Source organism: Solea solea, chromosome 2 (assembly GCF_958295425.1).
Source record: "Solea solea chromosome 2, fSolSol10.1, whole genome shotgun sequence".
Classification (NCBI taxonomy): Eukaryota; Metazoa; Chordata; class Actinopteri; order Pleuronectiformes; family Soleidae; genus Solea; species Solea solea.
The window spans coordinates 8,533,767-8,557,906 of NC_081135.1; the positions used below are offsets into that span (position 1 = coordinate 8,533,767).

Consider the following 24,140-nt stretch of genomic DNA (forward strand, 5'->3'; position numbering starts at 1 on the left):
ATATTTTAGCCACTTAACCACAGACTCACCAACTAAAATCTATGCCTGCTTACATTTTTAATATCACCAGTATATGTTGTGCTGCTTTCTCTCACAGCTTTTGACTGGAAACTGGAGTTTGAGTGGCTCAACAGTTTTACAACAAGGCACACAGCCACTGTAGGATCCATTGCTACCTCCATTAGTGAGATAAAAACATGTTATTTTGTGACTTCAGTGTTTAAAATTCTTCATTTGGATTTACCTAAGTGACACAAACTTAGAGTCCCCCTAAAACACATGGATTTTCTCTCTGGATGTTGGTGTGGGAGAGTAAGTGGTTTGTAAACTTCAGTTTCCAGTAAGAAAAAAAATGCTGACTGTGAGATATTTCAGAGTGAGAAAAGTGAAGGGTTTGTTTTATGTTGGGAAACTTTGGTGACACAGACAATGCAGTGTTTTTTTTTGTCACTAGTAAACCTTAAACAATGAAGAAATTCATTCATATGAGGTGTTTGCAGCCTTTATGAGCTGGAGTCCTTTAGTGCTCTGTAACACAGCATAAATGAACGGCTTTTTAATTCGAGCCCTGATAGAGAATTTGGGTCATGTGTGCCCCCTGGCACTGGCAGCAGAAATGCCCTTGGGGCTGGCTTTAGAGAGGGGGTTACAGGATAAATATACAGGTTTCAACTGTGTGTATACTTGGCTATGTTGTGTAACTAGAGCTTATTATCCCTGTGGTGTGATGGGGGATCCACTGCACACAACAACCCAGGACACCCACCGAGTTATACTGGGAACCGATAAGTGTGTGTGTGTGTGTGTGTGTGTGTGTGTGTGTGTGTGTGAGTGAGAGAGAGAGAGTCACAGGCTTCAGCTAAATCAGCTCAATTGTGTTAGTGAAGGGGATGAAACAATAATGATTGTTTTAGAGGAAGCGACTGTATTCAGAATTGTAGGTTGGTGCACTGTAATCTGGCATCCTGCATGTGACTTGGTGTAATTGATGGCAAGCAGCAACTTAACCTGAACAGTCACACTGAATTACAAGCTTCTGAAGTTTACAAAAAAAAGAGGCTGTGAACCAGAAGGTTTCTTTGTTTTTTCTCATCAGTCACACCAAGTGGAAATGTAATCTCGCCCACAGCTGACTCTGTAAAAAAGGGATATTTCCCTTTTTTCCCCAAAAAATGTGGCTGTATGAGGAACTATCTGTTTATCATTGTTTCTTGTTGTTCCTTCATGCCTCTCTTGTACTAAATAATGACAATTGAGTGCTTGAATATTAAACTTTTCAGCGCGCATGCACACACTCCATAAAATCTACACCTGCTTAAGTCTACGAAATTCTAAGAATCAGTTAGGCATCATTTAACGACGGTAAACCAACAGTTGTAAACTACTCACTCTCCTACACCAGAGTCCATATTTAGCGTATCCTCCTTGATGATGGCGTTTCCTGAAACACCTTCTGAATCTGTAAGATCTCTCTCATTCTGTGTTAGTCTGGGGATTGGTTTTATTGTGTAAATCACCTTTTGTGACATTTTTCTGTATGGAGAGTACAAAGTCTGATTGATTGTTTTTGTAGAGTAAACTTGCACGTCCCCTTGTCACAGTTTCAAGGGTCAAAAAGGGGATGAGGAACAAAGCTAGGGAAAAATGGGATTGAGCCTTTCAAGGTTGTGCTTCGTTACACACAGAAAGAGAGCGAGTGAGAGCCCTTTCTTTAAACCAGGCTGAGATATGTGTAAAAACCAAACGTCCTCCTGTATAGGCTCTCTGTCTGTCTTCGTGACGTCAGAGCTACGCACGGCCGCCGCGCTCCCCAATTAGCCGCCGCCGTTCCGCCCTCCCTCTAGGTAACTTGTCGGGAGTTTCGGGCGGAGTCGGAGGAGGAACGGTTTATATTAGGGGAGTCTGACAGCGGAGCGAGTTGGGTGCCTCTGCGACGAGCTAGGAGTCAGCTGCCACACGGAGCTACGGGAAAGAACACCGTTACCAGGGGGAAATAAATCAAGATGCCTGCAAATAAAGAAGATGGCGGATGGAAGAAGTTCTTTTGGAACTCGGAGACCAGGGAACTGCTCGGTCGTACCGGTGGAAGTTGGTGTGAGTATGACCGGCGTTAACTGACCGGGAACTGGTGGTTTCAAATGAATTACAAAAAAATTTAAAAAATACAATGTAAGCGCGTGTTGTGGTGGCGGGAGCGCGCGCCGGTTGCCTCGTGCTTCTAGCCACCTGTTTGATTTGACTTTGCTGCATTTAGGAACAAACAGGTGTAACAGAGGAAAAAAAAAACCGCGGCTTAGTCCGCTTTCTGTGGACACTACTGCTGCTCCGCAAACGCCCGTTTTAACAAACAAAAAAAAGAAACGGTCGTGTGGTCGTGATGGTAACAGAATTGTTCATTAAAGTAGTCGTGCTGCTTGTTGTGAAGTATTTAGACGCCGTGGTGAGGATCTGGTTCTCAGCAGCTGCTTCCGTTTGGGATAAAGTTGTTGTTTTTTGCAGTTTTTTCTTCTGGTACGGGCAGTGTGAAGGGTTAAAAATGCATCATAGTCCAAGGTGAGCCAAGGTGATCGAAAGATGGGGCCTGCTCGGAAATGGAGAAGGGGACTATCGATCCGTGTCGGGTTCCTGTGATCAGATGTCACTGTGTGATCTCATGAACAATACAGCTGATTAACTTGCCCGACCTTTCTTCTCCTGTTTCCCCGAGCGGCGGCAGCAGTTGCAGCGCGCGCCCGAGCCCCGACCCGGTGCCGCCTCCTCTCCTCTCCCCCCCCCCTCCCAGTGTGAAGCAGCGGCGGCGAGACGCTCACACCTGGGTAAAATGTTGTCCCAGTGACGTGATGTCGGTTCGTGAGCTGAGCCGCGGTGCGTTAGTGCAGCAGGAGTTACCGATGAGGTGGCTGATGTATGAGGAGGAAGGGGGGGGGTTGGATTCATTCGTCCTTCTGAGGTCAACTGAAAAATGCTGATGCATGTAGGAGGTGTGCCATGCGCACGCCCGTGCGGAAGGTGCAACAGTTAATCAATGATCGATTAAGTACTTAATTAATTGCTAACTATTATGTCTGATTTCGGCTTCTTTTAAATGTATACCCAATTAATTAGGCTGATATTATTATTATTATTATTATTATTATTATTATTATTATTATTATTTTTAAATAATTGGCAGGTTATCACTCATTTATTCAAATGTAACACATTTTGTTTTTCATAAACTGGATAAATACTGCTTTCTTAAACATTTGTCTAGGCATTGTTTAAATGTAAAATATATATCCCGTTTCTTTGCTCCTTTACTTATCTTGACATTTGAGGATGTTTGGGGAAATACTGTTGGACATTTTTCACAGTTTTCTGAACCAAACAACAGAGTGTGTAATTATGGCCAATTGATAACAATCTACTTTTTCAGGGTCAGGCTTCAGTTACATAACCACTGTAGATTTCAACTTTGAAGAACCATTATCAATTGAGATACAATCAAAATATTAATTCAGGTTTATGCATTACAATTTTGTAAGAAAGAGCATTTATTTCAAAATACGTGGTTGATCTAATATGATGATAATAATAATCTCTGAAATGTAAATGAAGGTCGTCCCTTCTCTCAAGGCTCAGGATTATAGTGAGCATGACGAGGACAAATGCCATGAATCTGTAAATCATTGACAGTAATGTATTAAGCCAGGGTCAGATGCATTGCATAACGCATGTCTTAAAGTGGATTTGTGATTTAATTGCTTTGCAGTTTTGGTTTGAAAATAATGAATTGCCCAGACCTAGTTTAGAGCGAATACATTGTTTTTTATTGAAACATGAATCATGTTTATGCTCCGACTCATCTGCAGCTCAGATAAGGAGCTACAGATATGCCTGGTTTACAATAACCAGAGGACACACTCCCACGCTGACAGTACGTCCTTCAGTCTAACGGGCTCAAACGACGTGTCATGTGCTTAACGTTTCAGGAGCTGTGACCTTTTTGACATTGCCTCATGTAGCGAAACCATCGGCTGACTAAATGTATAGGCCGCTGTAGCTGCAGGCGTTAACATTATTCGAGCTTCACGCATAACCTCTTTGTATGGATAATGGGTTTGTGACACTCTGCTGCAGCGTCTTGGTGCTAAAAATTGATTAGAATGACGGTGCCTTTGGTGATTACCAACAAGCATGCACAGGCTTTACAACAAAATTCCTGCAAATATGTAAAGACAATGGCTGTCACTGTTACAGTCTTATCATGAATGCTGCCTTTGTGCTTCCTTACACTGATAGTGGAGTCAAAAGCTGTGTTGGTATGTTCGTGTCCCACTGACATGCATGGAGCTAGTGTAGCTGCATCAACCAGTGGGGATGAATGGAGGAAAATAAAAATAAATATTTATATGTAATATTTTTATGTCTCACTGGCAACATTTAAGTCAACTATGTCCAGTCACATTTTTCTTGTCCTGCTTCAAACGCTGGAGCAGATTTAGCTCCGTCTTCTGTGGTCAACGCTGTACATGTTCGTTATCTTCTTCTGCCCCCTAGGCTCTCACTGCAGAGCCGTATGCCATGTTGCTCCACCAACAGACCCCATGCCCAGATTTACATTTTTTTTTTTTTGTCAGGCTACATTCGCACTACTCAGCTTTGTTTAGAAATGCATCAATTCTGCCCCTGATTTGCCTGTCACCCACACCACCCAGCCATAAGCACCTTAACCTTCTAGTCTGCAGTGGCAGAAAATGGGACCTTCGAAAACAATGACGCATGAGCAATTTCCAATTTTCCAGTATGACAGTATGATTTGCACTGTTCAAGCAGTGCCCTAAATAACCTAAACCTGCTGCTGAATTTGAAAGAATGCGTGAAGAGAAAGATATCACAGTGTAACCACTGTGGCACTGCCAGTGCTCTTCATGGTGCTTTCTTCTATTGTGTTTTTGCATGTTGGTCGTTGACGCCGTGATTGTGACATTTAACACAACTTACTGGAGGGAAAAAAAACCCAAAGACCAGCTCCTTGTGGCAATGGCAAAGTTGATCACCTTTTGTGTAAACCAATTAATTATACACTGTGGAGATGGAAAACATGTATAATTGCTACTGTCCACTGAGACTCAAAAGATTTGAATCACCTTTCATGTACTCCCTCAATTATTTAGCCTTCATTTGGGAATCATTTTTTCCAAATGTGCCAACAATCTGTCAAGTAAAACAGGAGTGCTCCTAGTACTCGCTCTAGATTCCCAGATAATATCATTCCACTGAGTCAAAGTGGTGGATGGGAAGCACCTTTTCTTATCAAAGGGTGTTTTAAAGTTTTCGATTATCCTTTGAGTGCCATGCTGAATAACTAAACCAATACAACACTAACCTCTCTAAAGTTGGAGCTGCTGCTCCTTCATGTGGTGTTTAAGGTCACATTTGGTGGCTCACCACAATCTAATTTGTCTCTGTCACAGTTTCATAATCTAGCATTTATTTTTTTTTTACACCTCCTTATAATAACATCGACAACTCTGCCTCCCTTCCCCTTCTGTCACCATCTACAGTAAGCTGAACTGGTGGAATCAGGAGCACTGGGGCTCAGTGTATCTGTCATCCTGAGAGCATAATAGATCAGCCAGTTTCTGTGAATCGTCTATGAATCGCTCAGTATCATTTGATGTCAATGGAGGAAACCATATAATTGCATAATTGATTGTCTCCTATGAAGTTTGCATACTACTAGATCCCGTCGACCTCACGCGATTGTCTCGAAAAACATGACCAAGGTCATACGTTGTGCCGAGTTTCCGGCACTCTTTAAATCCATAGAAAACTGTATTTCTATTCAAGGTAACAAACAGTTTTGCTTTGGTCATCCTCTTCACTGACTGTGAGATTGATTCACAGGGGGTTGTTGTGTGTGTGTGTGTTCATCACTAATGGATTACAACTATTCATTGCTGTTTGCTGCATGTTCTGCTGTAAACACACAGGAGAATCAAACAAGACAACAAACAACCAATTCCCTTGATCCCATGCTGCTTCTAGGTGGTGCATTCAATTAAGATCAGAAGTCGAAACTGGTAGTGACTTGGCCATTGATGAAAATCGGAACAGTACTATGTGCTCGACTGACGTCGTGTGAAACAAATATGACAGAAGTGCAATTATTAGTAAAAAAAACAAGAAAATAGTGTATTTACTATTGATGTGCTTGGCAGCAGTATGTTGTTCTCGTTGTTGTTGTTTTTTATTATTCTAATTATTCTTTTTCTCTTCTTTTTCACAGTCAAAATTTTCATCTTCTATCTCGTTTTCTATGGCTGCTTGGCTGGCATCTTCATCGGCACCATCCAGGCCCTGCTGCTCACCATAAGCAATTACAAGCCCACCTGGCAGGACAGAGTCGCACCCCCTGGTAAGAAGTCCCACCTCCCATTTGTCAGAATGTCTGTCTGCAGACACTTGTTTAAAGAAGACAAAAAACACACAACACCAAAATGAATGGGGTTATTTAATTTGGTGATTGACACCTGTTATTTTTCTACTATGTATATGATATTTTATTTTTTGCTAACACCGTCACCTTGTTCATTAGACTTTTTAATGACAAACACCTGGTTGTAAATATAAATGAGTTTGTCAAAGTTGGCGTCACTGGTTTACTGAAATCCTACATGTGCTCAATCTGGCCTCAGGTATTGTGTCTGTGTATTGTTTTGGAAATGAATTGTTCATATGTCTGCTCGCTATGGTCCCAGTGCAGCCTTCACTGTGTGTACACTGCAGCCTGGTTTCCATGGTGGAGGAGGCCAGCTGGGGTTAAGACACAAGTGTTGAAAACAGTGGAGGAAGCTGTTGTTTCAGAGCCAGTGACACAAAAAGGGCATTAAACCGTTTTCTTTAATGTGCTTGTGTTAGGGCTGTAACAATATGCAATATTAAACGAAAGAATTCATTGGATCTGAATGGGAGAGATAACTCTGGGAGTTGACAGGGGTGTGTCGCGATTCTGACTTATCACAGGATCGTGGATCAAGCCTCTTCTTCTTCTGAAGAAGAATTTTCAACTCCCTTAAATCAACTCCACAACGAGTTTGGTTTTCTTAAGAGAAAGAAGTTGTTTATTTGTTTAATGTTTACTTACTTGATTTGTGGTTTGCAGCACAGGCAGTAAGCCTCAGTTACCTCAGTGCCATTTAATTTACTTTGTAAATGTAAGAGAACTTGATTGGAGAAGAATTTTCAACATGCTCCAATCATCTCCACAGTGGAGTTTAGTTCGGTTTGTTTTTCAACAGTATTTTGTTACAAAGAAAACAGAAGGGTTATAGGTTTGGCTATTTAAAATAATAATTTGCATAGTTAATCTTGTTCTTTGGTCTTGTTCCCCCCCCGCCAAATAACAAATAAATAAAAAATAAATCGCGATACGAATCGAATCGTGGGTTTGGTGTATCGTTACAGCCCTAGCTTGTGTGGTTTGACGTTCTGTATCTACTAAACAGTGTTGGAGAACAATAACAGAGAAGAAACTGTTTAGAATGTCAAGTGACAGATGTGTTTTTCCTGCAGGCCTTTCACACACCCCACGGTCAGAAAAATCTGAAATGGCCTTTGACCCCAGAGACCCTGAGACCTACCTGGCCTACACCAAGGCATTGAAGAATTTCATGGCAAAGTATGATGAGGAAGGCCAGAAAGACCAGATGAAATTTGAGGACTGTGGAGGTAGGTTTTATGATGCGTTACTGACTGAAAGTGTTGTTGAATATTGGAAAAGTTTCTCCTAGGTTTACTGTGGCCGCCCTGAGACTGAAAGGTATCACATCAATGATAACACAGATTAACAACAGTCAACCCTTCACTCCCATGTCCAGAGCAACCTGCTGAATACAAGAACCGAGGCGACCTGGAAATGGATGTGGGTGTCAGGAAGGCCTGCCGTTTCTCCAGGTCCCTGCTGGGACCCTGCTCCGGCCTCGAGGACACCGAGTATGGCTTCAAGGAAGGCAAGCCCTGCGTAATCGTGAAACTCAACAGGATCGTGAACTTCCGTCCGAGGGTAATTTGAAACAATGCTTTAAATCCAGATCTTCACTAGGGAAAACAAACTAAAGATTCAGTTTACTTTCATAGAGGAGCAAAAAAACGGAACATATCCACATTCATGAAACTGAAATGATTGGAAAACTGAAACTGATTATTGAAATGATAATACTTATATTACTAATAAATTGATGGTTGCCATAATGATAATGCCCTGATAAGTAGTGGTTGCTAAACGGTTTTTGGACTTTTGACATGAAATATATGGACACTACATATTGCAGCAAAGTGTTTTGTTTTTGGATTCCTCCTTTTCAGGCTCCTAGCACAAATGCTAGCATCCCTGAAGAGGCCCAACCCAAGGTGCAGCCCAATCTGATCCCCATCTACTGCACCAACAAGGTAAGAGAGGTTTACTATTGATTTATTTTTGTTGTTGCCATTGTACAGGGTCACATCCTTCTTCTTTTTGAACAAATCTGCCCATGTTATTAAATACATTTGTGCTAACTCTCGTGTGTTGGTTTCCAGAGAGAGGAGGATGCCGGTAAAATCGGAGAAATCAAGTACTATGGCATCGGCGAGGGCTTCCCTCTACAGTATTACCCTTACTATGGGAAGCTGTTGCACCCTCAGTACTTGCAGCCACTGGTGGCGCTGCAGTTCACCAACCTGACCCGAAACATGGACCTACGTATCGAGTGCAAAGTGTTCGGAGACAACATTGACTACAGCGAAAAGGACCGCTACCAGGGACGCTTTGACATCAAGTTCCAGGTCGCTGGTTTATGACTGCCATCAGAACCATAGTACTTTGTCTGACCGCCATCGCCATCCTTGCCCGTCCTGTCTCTAGTCATTAGCTAAATCTACTGTAGGAGATGAATAGTGGGGGGGGGGGGTAGGTTTTAGCGGCTATGTCAATCACAACTAGTCTTTAAATGAATAACGAAAGGAGAAAAATGATGTGTAAACTTACTGCTTTCATCACTCGCTTCTACACTTCTTGCATTTAGACTGTAATTTAGAGGAAGAGTAGCAATAGGCCTAATAAATATTTATTCTGCTGTAAATGAGACTTTTCCACAAGCCATGGGACATTTGTTCATCGCTGACTGTAAAGTGTAATTCCACCGCGTGTCCCCTCTGTGTATTGCTGCCTCGTGTGGCTTTGGTAGATATTTCTGCAGTGCGCATTAGTCAAACTCAGCTTCTCTTAAATCACCTCATTCTCACTTTCCGAGAGCAAACTCTAGCTGTGTGACTGAGCGTGTGTGTGTGTGTGTGAATGTGAATGTGCGAGTGTGTCGGACATGAACACACACTCCACTTATTTAATTATTGAAATAGTTTGGCTTGGTACACTCTGCTACCTGTGTAAGAGAAAAAGCTTCACTCCAGGGAATTGTCTTTCGTCTTTGTGTTCATTTTTACCTTTGATCAAGGGAGACTCTTTTTACTTTGCCTTTTTCTCTTTTTGTGCTTGTTCAATCACTTAAAATGTGTGAAGGGGTTTTATGACTTGGTTTCAAGCCTTTTACTTTTGATCTTTTTTCTTTTTTTTTTTTGCCTTGAATGTAGAGTTGTGTGTCCAGCATTTAGCCTGCTGTAACGGCCAGTGGTGCTAACAAGTTTATATATATTATTATTTTTGTTGCTGGACTCATGACAGCATTTTGCTGTACATACCCGGTTATCAGTGAACATGGAAGAATTTTATATTTATGCAGTTGTACATTTTGTTTCCTTGCAGAATGTTGTAATGTATAAATGCAATACCAAAGTGACAAGTTGAAGGAAGCCTTCATCAGAAGCAATGCAGTACTGGTTTTTAGGATCTCATTACGTCAAGTGCTAAAGTCAGTGTCTCGACTCGCGGCCTCTAAACATTGGATTTGTGTTTTAGCCATAAATGTAGTTCTGTGTAGAATTAACAGGCCGTTTAATTCCACCGTGACTTAACCACAGTGCATTTCAAAAAGAGATGGAGTTCTTTCAGAGCTCATGGCTTTAGCAGACTTTACCATTTAGGCTTTAATGTTCCATGAGGTCTGTTCATCCACCTTTGTCATTCAATCAAAGGTAGAAACAAATAAAAATCATATTTGACCTTTTTTTTGTGTTTGTGTCTTCTCTTTCTTCACAAATGAAACTTTGCTGACTGTGGGAGTATCTGAAAGTCCAACCAAGTTTTGCCATAATTAGTTCTGTTCCATAGATTTTTTTCAAGTCTTTGTTTTTTTTATATATATATATATATATATATATATATATATTTATTTATTTATTTATTTATTTATTTATTTATTTATTTATTTTAAATCAACAGCATGGGCAATGGAGTGTACATTTTTTTTTATTTTTAAATCCTTCAGTTGATAGACCTGAAGACACATCCAGTCCATTCTGACAGAGCCTGATAGAATCTGTCTGCAAGATTCAAATAAAAGAAACCGTTGAAGAAAACTCCAAGCCGTAAATGCTGTAAGGAAAAAAGTCTACTGTGGCCAATTAGTCCTTAGAACAGCAGCCATTCAGACTGATTTCCAGTAGGAAAAGTGTAAATAGTCATAGTAATAATGGCCAAGTTCCATTGTGATTTATTTGACACTGTCCTGACTTACATGAAATGAACATAGCCATCATTATGTGATCAGTAACACCTGTGCTTTTCCTGCAAAGACATTTTAAAATGGCTGCTGTGCAAAGGCCCCATTATGCTCCATGTATAAATTAATGCATTCATTTTAAAATCAATATTTGGATACGAAGCATTTTGTGAGAGAACTTTGGAGCATATTATGTGAATAATACGAAGCTACAATGAGTTGACCTTTTGACTTTATCTGCAAAACATGTAGGGGAAGGGAGTCGTGGCTTAACTTCATGGTGATGAAGACTGAGGGAGTAAACCCTTGATAAAAAGTATAAAACTCCATCTAAAAAGTTGCTGGATGGAGGGAACAGAAAGCAGCAGCTGCCAGGCTGCCCGGCTGGCTCTGTTGGCCTCTGGTGACTTAATACCTGCTCTGTGCTGGAGCCTGAAACAACATCCATCTGTTAGCTACTGCACAGCAGCGTCCTCCTGTAATTACAGAGCCGTGTGTCGGCAACTGATCCGGCGGCCTCGTCCTGCCTGAGCACTGAGAGCTGAATGATTGAACAGAGACAGAAATTGTGCAGTCACTGTGCTCCTCTGCCACAGCCAACAACAGCTCATTCATTCATTCATTCATTTCGGAGGTCATGTGGGGAGAGGATAAAGAGAAGAAACATTAGACATGTTACACATGTTACACCATACAGGGCTGCTTATAGAAAAATAATCACTGGACTCAGATATCACCATGATAGACAGCACTTGCTTCAATGTTTCCTATGATTGTCTGATTGACTTCCTCTAGAGTCAAATTTCTAGTTCTTACTATATCCTCCCAGTGTGACACTGCTTTTGTCTTCATTTATCCTTCAGTTTTTCTGTACAGTGAAGAGAACAGGTCCTACATTTCCAATAGCCTTTGTTATAGATGAAATTGACATCCACTAGCTTCATTTACTGCAAGGTGTGCACTATTTTTGTTTGAGGATATGTTGGTTAAAATTTCATAGAAAGTGAGTTTAGCAGTCAAATTAAATTTGTTGTTGTGCACGTGTAGATACTGCCATCTGATGGACGAACTGTGTATTTCAACATCAATGACCCATCAAATCTCCTCGTTCTAGATTAGATTGGATTAGATTAGACTTCATTGATCCCACACCGGGGAAATGCACTTGTTACAGCAGCAAAATGTACTCAGCAATTAAAAAAAGATCAAACAGGAAAATACAAATACAAAATGGAAATAGAGTAAACATTCACATACAATGTTGTAATAATAATAAGAGATTGTTGTACCAATATGTAGCACAACATAAATTTAAAAATGTTTCATTAATTTTAGGGACTTAAATAGAGTTGGATCTCATTATAAACACATGTAAATATGGGTGGTGTCCTTATAAACTTTGCTTAGTGGATGAAAGATTTGGCTAAAATAAGCAAAACATTAATTTGGTCACATTTCGTGTTTTTTATTATTACACCACAAATTATATCATTATCATTTGTAATAGTAACAGCCCTGTATTTTCTATTTAACCATTCCATAAAGTGTTTCCAGAACAATTGAGTATGAGAGCATGAAACTAAGAGATGTTCGGTTGTTTCAATATTGGTTTTACAAAAAAATACATTAATTTAACTCAAAATCAAACATTAATCTTATACATTTGGGTTGATATCATTCATTGTTTATAAGTGGATTTCTTATGTTTTGGGTGGAACTGGGTATTTATAGAATTTGGTTTTCAGTGTGGACATTTTTTGTAGGTCAAATAAGTTCATAATGTTAATCCTATAAAATTGAGAAGTGTATAAATCATTTGTTAGAGTGGCTCTCAAACATTTGTTTGAACATTTGTAATTCCAGTTATAGAAAGTGTGTGTGGATGAGGTAGGAATTGAAAGTACAAAGATGAATTTTCTTTGTCAACATTAGGAGTGTGTTGGTATGGCACCAGTAATAGATTTAACTCTCCTGTTATCCTCACATTTACTAATGCTGTTAATCCTTGGGGTCATTTGACCCCAGCAATTTAAACCTCAAGAAAAGTTTTATAATTAAAATGATTTCCCTTGTGTATTTTAAGTCTCTTTGTTGACTACCTATATAGCCCTTTAAATAACACAACCACAAACATGCAAAGTACCTGTTACACAATAGGGAAAAATGTGTAAATCACCATAAAATCTCACTTATTGGCCTACAGTTGGAAAATATAGATCTTTTTAGTGTTTCAAGACTTCGTATTATTTAATTAAGTACAGATGTTTTGTAACATTTCATTTCAGTCATTAAAAATGAAGTCAAACATTCTGCTGCAAATGATCTTGCAAATCATGCAATAATACATCCCCTTTTGTATCTAATAAGTCTAATAAAACCACAAATAGTCTTATGCCTCCAGGTCTTGTAAACTACAGATTTTCTTTCCTGAAGTATATATCTTTTGCTCCACAGCGGTGTGTTATGAGGCGACAAGTTATGAATGTAAAATAATCTCCAAAAAAAGCCAGGATCTGCTGGTGATATTTAGGCAAATAATAATAAGCGATAAAGAGTGAGTCCAGTCCGTTCCAGTGATCCACTTCCAGTCCATCGGGTCTAAGGTAGCCAGACCGCAGTGCATTGTGGGATGTGGGCTGCTGGTGAAGTCAAGATGGCAGAGAATCTCAGGCAGGGTAAGAACCCTGCAGTAAGAAGGCCGTGAATAAAGTTCCTATGAGGAAATCCTTCGTCGCTGCCCATTCACACGCTCACCATCGTGCCGCTGGAGTCGCTATCCACCTGTGACAGACTTGTATACCTTCACTGACTGCAGAAGGATCCCAAACAACTGCGGATAAAGTCTCGTATGAATTCCGACGAGAAGGAGGACTGTGAGTGTGCGCCACCACAGGCCGAGACCAGCCCCGCAGGAGGATACGATAGGTGGGGACGTGAACAGGAAAGAGTCGGGGATGCCGGGGATGCTGGGAGAGGCACTGAAAGACAGAGTGTGCTAGCCCGTTAGCCTCTGATGGTTAGCTCTGTGGATGCTATTGCTCAGTTGTTTCTACTAGTATATTTAATGAAAGTGCATATTGATATTTAACATGTGTTGTACTATTTTTTAAAAGTCAATTTGCATGAATAATATTTCTACCGAGGCCTGCGTTCTTGCAAGTATGTGCTCTGCTAGCTTGTCAGCTACTTAGCGCCAGGATGTCAAAGCACCTGACTCTTCTGCTTATCTATCCTTGCAGCGATGCCGGTGTAACGCTGCTTTCATGTTAATAGCCAATAACTTTTTTTGTACAATAAAGCCGTAATATCAAGTGCGCTAACTGTGACTCCAATCAGTCACAAGAGTAATCTGGTTGCTGCTATCTACAACACCCTGACATCGATGTTGCTGAAAGCGAGGCTGTCATTGTGTTTATAATCACTTTGACACTTGATGTCGGGTTTTTTTTCCATTCTCAAAATAATCAGCACTCGCGTTACTGGCTCCAGCTATCAGAAAATTGCACTTTGCATTCAAATTTGTATAGCAATCTGACAGAGTCTTGCAGACATGTCTGCACAAAGACAGCGACTCACACGTTCACTGTCAAGTTAATACATTTACGAGATACTACAGAACAGATTACGGGATGCATGTTGTAAAAGGACTAGTAGAGATACTCGTGTAGATGCAGTGAATTATTGAACAGATCTGTAATTTATTGCTGAAATACCACTGTAAATCCTAGAATAGGTTCCTATTACTGTAAAATAACGTTTAAGGACAGAAAACCACAGTACTACAAAACAGAAAAATCAAAGATGTTCCACTCCTGCCTATCAAAAAAGCAAAACAGATGATTACAGTTTTTACTCATTTCCATAAATCACTTTATGGCCACAGGTTCTCACCCAACATTAGATCTTAGAAGGAAATTCGTATCATGATTATAAATATGTATCATATCATATCCTAATTTTTTTAAACTTAAGGGGTAGTTTTGGAAAATTGCATTTAGAATTTGAACTGATTTATGATTTTCTTTAAGGCACACAGTTTTATTAGTCCAAAATATATTCTCATATTACTGATCCAATAGCATGTGTTGTAATTGTCATGTCAGTACTGCACATCTCTATTTGTTACCATTTGTTGTTCCACTAGAGAATACGAGGAGCCTGAAATAGAAAACCCAGAAGCAAGCCGAATGTAAGTAACACTCATTTTCCCCATTGACTCATATGTTTGTGTGTGAGCATGTGTCGTAATATCTGACTTTTCACAATTGTGTTTGACACTTCTTACTACTACTTACCTTGCAGTCCTGTTGACTGAGGTTGTTCTAACTTGCAATGAAGTGTAGTAACAAATGAAGTGATTCAAACATGTACATGTCTTGATTGAAATTTGGCTGTTTCCATTAAAGTGTGTTGCAAATAAAAAAAAACAACATAATTTTTCACAAAGTCAATTACAGAAAAGGTTTTTGTGTGTGTATTATGCAGAAACGTTACTATGAAGTTCTTTATCAATAATGCCAAACAATCCCTGCCTAATGTAACTTCAATACATTTTTACTGCTGACTTGTTTTTTTTATTGTATTTGTTAAGTGTCAGTTTATATGACATCGTCCTATTTTTTTCATATTTCACATGCTCTAATGGAAGCGTACACATTTCTTTCTCATCATGCTGTTCAGAGCTTTTGGCACACTTTGAAACAGCCTTGTCTGCTCTGATCGGTCAACAGCTGAGATGGCGAGTTCTAAATGTCACTACCTTACTTTTCTTCTGATCAGCTTTAAACACACTGATAACACTTGCCTTTGACACACTATTAGTCTATCGTTGTTACAAGTTTCGTGGTCAAGCTGTTCTTTTCTGTCACACATTTTGTCATGCTCTGTTTCTAACTTGTGCCTTACCTCTGAATACAGGAAGCGAGCAGCTGCCAAACATCTTATAGAGCGCTATTACCACCAGTTAACGGAGGGCTGTGGGAATGAGTCATGCTCCAACTCATGGTGTGCCTCGTCGGTTGGATTCAGCCGCATGGATAACAACACAGCGGCAGTCAAGGCCCTGGAGCTCTACAAAGTCAACGCAAAGCTATGCGACCCCCACCCCTCGAAGAAAGGCACGGCATCGACCTACCTGGAGAGTGCTCACAGCAACTCAGCCTGCAGCAACAGGAAGATGAATGACAAAGATGTCCACTCTGTAAGGGACAACTTCAAAGGTGAGTTGAAGGCAGACATTCAGGAATTAGGGATGGGAATGTTTGTGCTGTATGTATCTCCATCCCTTTATTGACAAGAGTGTGAGCATGAAATAACTCAAGAAAGAGTCATGATGCATTTTCTAAGAAACATTTGTGCTGCTGGTGAATGAAATTGAGCAGAATATGTACTTCCATTCATATGCATTTTTTTGATTTATTTGTTTGTCATTTTAACCACGCAATGTGTGATTCTGTGTGCAGATGTAAATTATCTGACAGAGGAGAAAGTGTATGAGATCCTGGACATCTGTGGAGAGAAGGAGGACTATTCACCTCTCATCAGAGTAATAGGTCGAGTGTTCTCAAGTGCTGAGGGCCTGGTGCAGAGCTTTCGCAGGTCTAAACCTCACACCAAAGAGGAGCTTAAGTCCCTCCAAGGTAAGGATGAGGACAAGGACGAGGATGAAAAGGAAGCTGCTGCTTGTTCTGCCGTAGCTATGGAGGATGACTCCCCCGCTGCCTCCTCATCAAGGATCGGTGAAGGTCCCTCAGGGGAAAACGACGTCCAAAAGCTGGCGCCAGATGAAGTATCAGTAGACATCGAAGCTGTGCGCCGCATATATGAACGCCTGCTGTCCAATGATAAGATCGAAGCAGCCTTCCTGAATGCACTGGTCTACCTCTCACCAAACATAGAGTGTGACCTGACATACCACAACGTGTATTCACGAGACCCAAACTACCTGAACCTGTTTGTTATAGTGATGGAAAACAGCAACCTGCACAGCCCAGAATACCTGGAGATCGCACTCCCACAGTTCTGCAAGGCCATGAGCAAACTCCCACTGGCAGCTCAGGCCAAACTGGCCCGCTTGTGGTCCCACTACAGTGCTGAGCAGATCCGGCGCATGGTGGAGACCTTCCAGCAACTTATCACCTACAAGGTGATCTTTATGGAGTTTAACAGCCGCAACCTGGTCAACGATGATGATGCAGTGGTGGGGGCCACCAAATGCTTGAAGATCGTCTACTATGCAAATGTGCTGGGTGGCGACCTCGACATGGAGCACAATGAGGAAGAGGACGAGGAGCCCATACCAGAGTCCAGTGAGCTCACTCTACAGGAGCTGCTGGGCGAAGAGCGGCGGAACAAAAAGGGCCCACGGGTGGACCCGCTGGAGACGGAGTTGGGGATCCGCACCAACGATTGCCGGCGGCCGCTTATTCCCTTTGAGGAGTTTGTCAATGAGCCTTTGAATGATGTGCTGGAGATGGACAAGGACTACACTTTCTTTAAGGTTGAAACTGAAAACAAGTTCTCCTTTATGACCTGCCCCTTCATCCTTAACGCAGTCACCAAGAACCTTGGTCTATACTATGATAACCGCATCCGCATGTACAGTGAGCGCCGTATTACTGTGCTTTACAGTTTGGTACAGGGTCAGCAGCTCAACCCCTACCTGCGGCTCAAAGTGCGCAGAGACCACATCATTGATGATGCTCTGGTCAGGGTATGTATAATGTGTGAATTTAATAAAATTAAAGTTGCTTTAGCTGGAGGCTCACTTCACTCAATTTATCTTGTTTATCTCTTCTCTTCTATCTTCTCTCTTCTTTTCAGCTGGAAATGATAGCAATGGAAAATCCTGCAGACTTGAAGAAGCAGCTGTATGTGGAGTTTGAAGGAGAGCAAGGTGTTGATGAAGGAGGGGTTTCCAAAGAATTTTTTCAGCTCGTGGTGGAGGAAATCTTCAACCCAGATATTGGTAAAAAAAAAAAAAAAAATCCCATAAGTTGCTTTAATGTTGTAGAGCTCAGTGTAGATTCAAAGACATAAAGCAGATACCTTTTAATATGATTCTAGGTTTTATTTTTCACGGTACAAAAAGTACAAGTTAACTTTACAGGAACAGGAACAAGCTATGAGCTGCATTCATGGAACCCTGTAACTGTCCTCACTTCCACAAACACACATACACTCCACCATATGGTAATAGATGCATTATTAATTTGTTAGTCATTAACTTGTTTAAAAAGTGTGAAATTCTTGGCACTAAAAATCAAATGTTTTAAGTTTGTGTCACCTTTTCTTTCTGCAGGCATGTTCACATACGATGAGCGCACCAAATTGTTTTGGTTCAACCCGTCATCTTTTGAAAATGACGGCCAGTACACTCTGATTGGCATTGTTCTTGGTCTGGCCATTTACAACAACTGTATCCTGGATGTCCACTTTCCAATGGTGGTCTACAGGAAGCTCATGGGCAAGAAAGGAACTTTCAGGGACCTTGCTGATGCCAACCCGGTAAGGACCACCTATCTGTTATGATTGTTTAGTTGAAACAAATACAGTTTAATTTTGAGCAGTCGTATTTGTTAATTGATGATAACTGTGATACGTGACTGTGTTGGAAAGGTTCTGTACCAGAGTCTGAAGGAGCTGCTGGAGTACGAGGGCAGCGTAGAGGAGGACATGATGATCACTTTCCAGATTTCCCAGACAGACTTGTTTGGGAACCCACTCATGTATGATTTAAGGGAAAATGGAGACAAGATTCCAGTCACAAATGAAAATAGAAAGGTGAGTCGAGATTAATTTCCTTTCTGACGTGCTGCTGTTCTTGAAAAGCTCTCCCACCATAGAGGTGTACACAGGTAGACATGAGACAATTTGAAAATCTTCTGTCACAATTGTCCTGATTGTGATAAGTGTAACATTATGCTTTAATCCCTTAAATGTCTTGAAAACACACTGAAATTGCCTTATATTTTGGTAAGAAACAAAATGTATAACAGTCTTTCCATACTCTTATACCTTAAAGGGATTTCAACCTTCAAATAATGTCGCCAAGGTTATTTTCACGGTACATCAACTCTGTCAAAGCCTGAGCAGGTCAACATCACCTGAATTAGCACTATGTAACTTCTGGTCGGTGCCATGGTCTGAAGTACAATGGTCTGAAGACATGGTTGTTTTCTTATGTTAGAAGTCCTGCTTCAGAGTTCATGGTATTGTTTGCTTGTCAGAATATACAGTTGTAACAAATAATACACCACAATTTGGTTTGGCTCTGAGATGAGCACAAAAATGGATGAATGCAAATGATACAGAGGAGACTGATTATCTTATGTTAGAAAAACATTGCCAAAAAATGTTACACAGTTATCCTGAGCCGTCCTTTGCACTCAGCGGCAGACGTTTGGTTCATTTTGCCTTTGTCAGGATTTTAAATGGACATTAACTGTCACTGTTGATGTGTTTTTGCAGGACTTTGTGGCTCAGTATGCTGAATACATGCTGAATAAAAGTGTGGAGAAGCAGTTCAAAGCATTCAGGAGAGGCTTCCACATGGTCACCAACGAGTCTCCGCTCAAATACCTGTTTAGACCTGAAGAAATCGAGCTGCTCATCTGTGGAAGCAGGGTGGGGTTTGCTACTTCAAATCTAAATATGTTAATAAGTCATTTAAAGTTGCTTAAAGGCTTCATTTCATTCATATTGTTGTCTGTCACATGCTGCAGAACCTGGACTTCCTAGCACTTGAAGAAACAACAGAATATGATGGCGGTTACAACAGACATTCTCGAATCATCAAGTAAGAAAAAAAATACACATTTGTATTCTGGACCCTTGGCTTTCTTGTGGTTGTGTTGTGCTGTTAGCATGAAGCCAAAGTTATGTTTGTGCCCAGATCCTTTTGGCCACACAACTTACCTCAAATGTCTGAGCTCATTTTATTCAGACAAATATAAAACCCAGAATGTCAATGTTAATGTTTAATGATGGGATTAGTATTAATTCTACTGGGTCTGGTTGTGTGTTTAACAAAAGCTGGGGCTCATGGACTGAGTTGTGGGTTTTGTGTCATAGGGAGTTTTGGGAGACATTACATTCGTTTGGTGAGGAGCAGAAGTGTCTCTTCCTGCAGTTCACCACTGGCACTGACAGAGCACCTGTGGGTGGACTGGGCAAGCTGAAGATGATCATTGCCAAGAACGGACCTGACACAGACAGGTAAGCTCCTCTTTCTTCTCTATCTCTAAATCGGAATAATGTGATTTCCCTCCACACTTTCTGTATCTGTGTGTATATATATCCCCTCCCCCTGACGGTCCACTTGTCTAAGCTCTGACCCTAAAATACAGGAAGTCCTTTGTTTCAGTGCAACTGTGAATCACTTTCTCTATTCACCATTCACCCTGTTGTTGTAAAAATCGACATTTTCCTGTTACTCACTTGCTTATTTCTGGCTATTGTCATTGGTGAATGTCCACAAATGTCACTCTGGATGTTAGTTGCCGTTAGCATTTTCTGCCTGAAAACAAAAGTTTGTAAGCGATTTTCCACATCAAAATCAGAAAATCACTGGTTTTAGCTCACAGGGACACAGGGGTTGTGATTTGGCTCACGATCGCTGGCTTTCGGCAGTGCTGTTGCTAAATACACCTCTGTTAAATATTGAGATTTTAGAAGTTTCCTTGTTAATTATTGGAGATTAACGCATGTTTTCTGTATTTGTAAGTCCTTTTAACTTATCTACAGTTCAGTTTTGTTTGATTTGATTCCTGTGTCCGACGTCACGCTCATGACTCTTCCAGTGAAGACACTCGCTGCCAATCAGTGGCCGTCTGTCTGTTGATGTCACATTTTAGTATCAGCTCGCCCCGCTTGGAACCCAGAGCAGGTACTAAAAAAGCACTAGGTACCTTTACCCTAATGGAAAAGCAAAAAAATAAGAGAGCTGAGTCATTTTAGAACTGTGAAGCGGGAAAGTTTACCATTAGATATATCTGAATGAAGAATTCCAAACTCACAAAATCAAATGTGAACTTACTGATGGAGGCAGGTGAACAACAAAAATGGTTTACAGTCTTCAGTTTCCAGTTGAAAAAGGAAAATGGTATTAGGTGATTTAAATTTTTCTTCCATATTTCTTTAAAGTTTTTCTGTGTGGCAGTGGTCGGGTGCGAGAGGAAAACTGACCCGCTGTGTGTTGTCTCATCTCGTCTTGGCAGGTTACCGACGTCTCACACTTGCTTTAACGTACTACTGCTGCCTGAGTACAGCACCAAGGAGAAGCTGCGAGAGAGACTGCTGAAAGCCATCACCTATGCCAAAGGGTTTGGCATGCTCTGAGCCCCTGCTCTAAACACTCGGCAAAGGGACTCGCTCTCAGAAAGCCCATGAAACCCTGCCCCCGCCCCTTTCCCGTATCAGACACAATCGAAAACGGTGGCAAAAGACAGACAAGAGTATGTTTGGAGGAAAAGCAAGTCAGTTATGTGAAAGAGAAGACATGGTTCCAATAGAGCGCTCTAGTAGTTTCTTCTACTGTGCCTGCATCATCCTTTATCAGTCAGTGTAAGCACAGAGACCTCCTGATCTAAGTACCCACATCCACATCATGTGAATGTGCTGCAGTCTCCCCTTTTTTTTCTATGTACAGAGAGGATCATTTTTCTTATTATTTATTTAAAGGCTAAAATGGGTGATTTTTTTTTTAATGCCTTCCTATTCCTCCCCAGTCATGGAAAGGGAGAGGGTTAAATATTAAACTTTGTAAATTTAGGACGTTGCATTATCAAGTCAATATAAACCTCATTTATTGAACAAGAACGTGTTAGTGTAGCCCTGAACTCAGCGGAGGAATTGTAGTTGTAGAGAACCCTTGAATACAGAATATTGTATTCCCCACAGAAAAAAGGAGCTCTAGCTAAGGCTGTCACGGTATTGATTTTTTTCCCTCACTGCACAAATTTGTCAAAGCATTCATACCGCCGTATTTAACCATTGTGCATAAAACAGTTGCACTGTTGCTTGTTTTCCCAGCTATGTGCAGCGTAAATGGCCATTAACTCACACAGATACAAAATAAAACCCCGGGAGGAAAATGAGTTTGACTCTCCAGTTGGGGGCGTGACCAGATGACATGCAATTACAGCGACAGCCTTAGTTCTAGCTGACCATTCCACTTACGATCATCACTTAATGTTTCTACCATGTCCAAGGTAAGCAAATAGAAAATTCATGTCATTTGATTCAAAATGGCACATTTTTCTGTTTTTGTTTTGGGCCTTTAATTATTTTTTTTTCTTTTGGGGAGGGGGGGAGCGGACACCGCACGTTAGACTAAAAAACTTTGTCAGAGCTGTGTAAGTGCACTTAGACATTTTCTGAATGTTTGTTTTTTTGGCCACAGTTCGCCATTGATTGTCTGAAGCGTTTTATTTCCATGTCTTCCTGTGTTGACGATTCTAAATAAAAACAGTATTTATATATCAGTGCGGTTGTAGCTATGCTAGCGTTTCATGCATTGTTCGGGGAGGATGTAAACCAGTCACTGATGATGTTGTGTCTTGTGCCAACCTTTACATTCAGTTGATGGGTTAAACATCACTCACACTGCACTTGCGTGTACACATTGCTTTATTGCTTGTTGGTGGGCGTGCCAACTTTGTAGCAATTGTTGCTAAAGCGATGGCTGCGTCAACGTGGTGTCTGTCTTTTTTTTTAACGGCGCTCTGCTCAACAAAACACCCAACAAAAACGCTCAATGAGGAGAAAATCTGGGTCCGCGAACTCTATTTGATCAACGTGATTTGATTAGCTAACACCTGTTTTGGAATATTTGCATAACGTGATTTGATTGGGCGCAACGCATCCACAATGCATCCTCCATCCTAAGTCGAAGCCTCCATCGCGTGCGCATGAGTGCAGTGTATGAACTTTGTGTATGTTTCTGTCTTAGTCTTCTATGAATAGACGGCTCACGTTGAAGCCTCTGTTCAGATTATCAGAAAGATATACACACACACGGTGTGTTCACGCCACATGCGCGTCTTTAGTAGCTGGGTCTTTTTTTGCGTTTTTGTGGTACTGATGCCAGAGCTAACCAACAACCGTGTGACCACGCCTTGAATCAAGTGACACACACATATTTTCAGAACCTACCAGTTTTATCCAACTTCCTCGCTCACATTTTGCCCCGCCTTCTCATTCCTCACGCAGTTTCACATACAGCAACCGTCCTCCATTTTGCAACCTTGCATCACGCACACTTTTCGCTCATGTTGAAATAATTCAACTCAACTGGGCTTCAGCAAAAATCCCAAAATTTGCTCGATTCATGTCGGATGACACGCTAGTAGCTTCTTGAGTCAAACACCAATGCCATGTTTCTATGTTAGCAGCTACCAGTGTTTGACACATGGGTGCCCTCCATGTTTCTCCAACTCCTTGGGTTCAGATTCTAGGACAATCAGGAGATCAAATGAACACCATAGACAAACATCAACAAAACCCTCTTTTGGACTCAGCTAAACTTCATGATACGCTTGAAAACAAGCCAGAAGATGTGGTTGACAGCTCCTAAAAATTGAGTTAAGATTTTTTTATCAAGAACTTAAATCGTTTAAAATGTTACTTGGGTATAAAGTTGTAATATGAGTGTGCGTGACCTCCAAGCTGTGTGTGATTTGTCCTGGTGATGTGAATGCAAGACTCTGATATTCGGGACTCTGCTCAGCCCGTGGGCATGATGGCGCCCACAGCTCACCACTGCAGTACACGGCAAATCTGAGCCATTTCTTTTGTGTTCCAATGCTTTTATTTCTTTATCATCATGGTTTCAACTAGATCTGGGCGAAATTATGTTGGTGATGATCTTTTGCTGCTTGTTCTCGCCTGGAGAAAGTGGACAAACACTGGACTGTGTTGCAGAGTCACCACAGCACTGTAGTAAATGTACATTTGTGTGATCAACAACTCAAGTAAACCTCAGTCCTGTGCACGTTTAAAACAGGCTTAAGGATTGTTTACAACTTTTATTGAGCCCAGATCTGGTTTTCAGCTTTTCCAACATTTATTTGTACCCCCATTTTGTTCTGCTGAAGATGCTGCTCACCTGGACTGTGGAACCTTGTCAAAGGTCTACCTGATCTTGGAAAGAAAAGTGATTTCATGAACTTGTTTTACTCAACGGTCACATTCGAGAAGAGAGGCTAAAAGTACTTAGTGTTGTTGAAACATGCTAAATAAAGATGACTGCTTTTTTCAACCTGTATCGCCTTATAACCCTGATTGAAATCCACGGGTCCTTTTGTTTTGTCATTAAAATGACTGGCATGGGACAATATGAAATTTAATGACCAAATAAACTCTTGAAATGTCTCTTAAATGAATTGAAATCACTACGTATATTTGGGTTACAAAAGAATTTGCATCACAGATGGGATACATATTTTTTTAAAAGGATCATTTAAAGTAAAATAAAAGGTCATAAATTAGGTTGTTGGCTTT

The 24,140-nt window shown here is 40.9% G+C and overlaps 2 protein-coding genes across 3 annotated transcripts; both read left to right on the top strand.

Moving 5' to 3' along the window:
* Nucleotides 1-1,908: 1,908 nt before the first annotated feature.
* On the top strand, nt 1,909-10,145 carry LOC131455294 (sodium/potassium-transporting ATPase subunit beta-233-like). Its single transcript, XM_058622841.1, has 6 exons — nt 1,909-2,094; nt 6,272-6,400; nt 7,558-7,713; nt 7,863-8,047; nt 8,350-8,433; nt 8,563-10,145. The coding sequence occupies exons 1-6, from the start codon at nt 2,004-2,006 to the stop codon at nt 8,821-8,823; spliced, it is 906 nt and encodes a 301-aa protein (XP_058478824.1). The 5' UTR covers nt 1,909-2,003; the 3' UTR covers nt 8,824-10,145.
* A 3,110-nt stretch (nt 10,146-13,255) lies between these two features.
* LOC131445959 (ubiquitin-protein ligase E3A) lies at nt 13,256-23,902 on the top strand. Of its 2 annotated transcripts, none has more exons than XM_058616770.1 (11): nt 13,256-13,565; nt 14,785-14,829; nt 15,558-15,859; nt 16,103-17,352; nt 17,463-17,607; nt 17,941-18,146; nt 18,258-18,422; nt 19,110-19,265; nt 19,364-19,437; nt 19,713-19,856; nt 20,858-23,902. In XM_058616770.1, the coding sequence occupies exons 1-11, from the start codon at nt 13,489-13,491 to the stop codon at nt 20,976-20,978; spliced, it is 2,685 nt and encodes an 894-aa protein (XP_058472753.1). In that variant the 5' UTR covers nt 13,256-13,488; the 3' UTR covers nt 20,979-23,902. The 2 variants fall into 2 exon arrangements, with proteins under 2 accessions (XP_058472753.1, XP_058472764.1); XM_058616781.1 differs by having other exon boundaries at nt 13,548-13,656.
* The last annotated feature ends 238 nt before the right edge of the window (nt 23,903-24,140 follow it).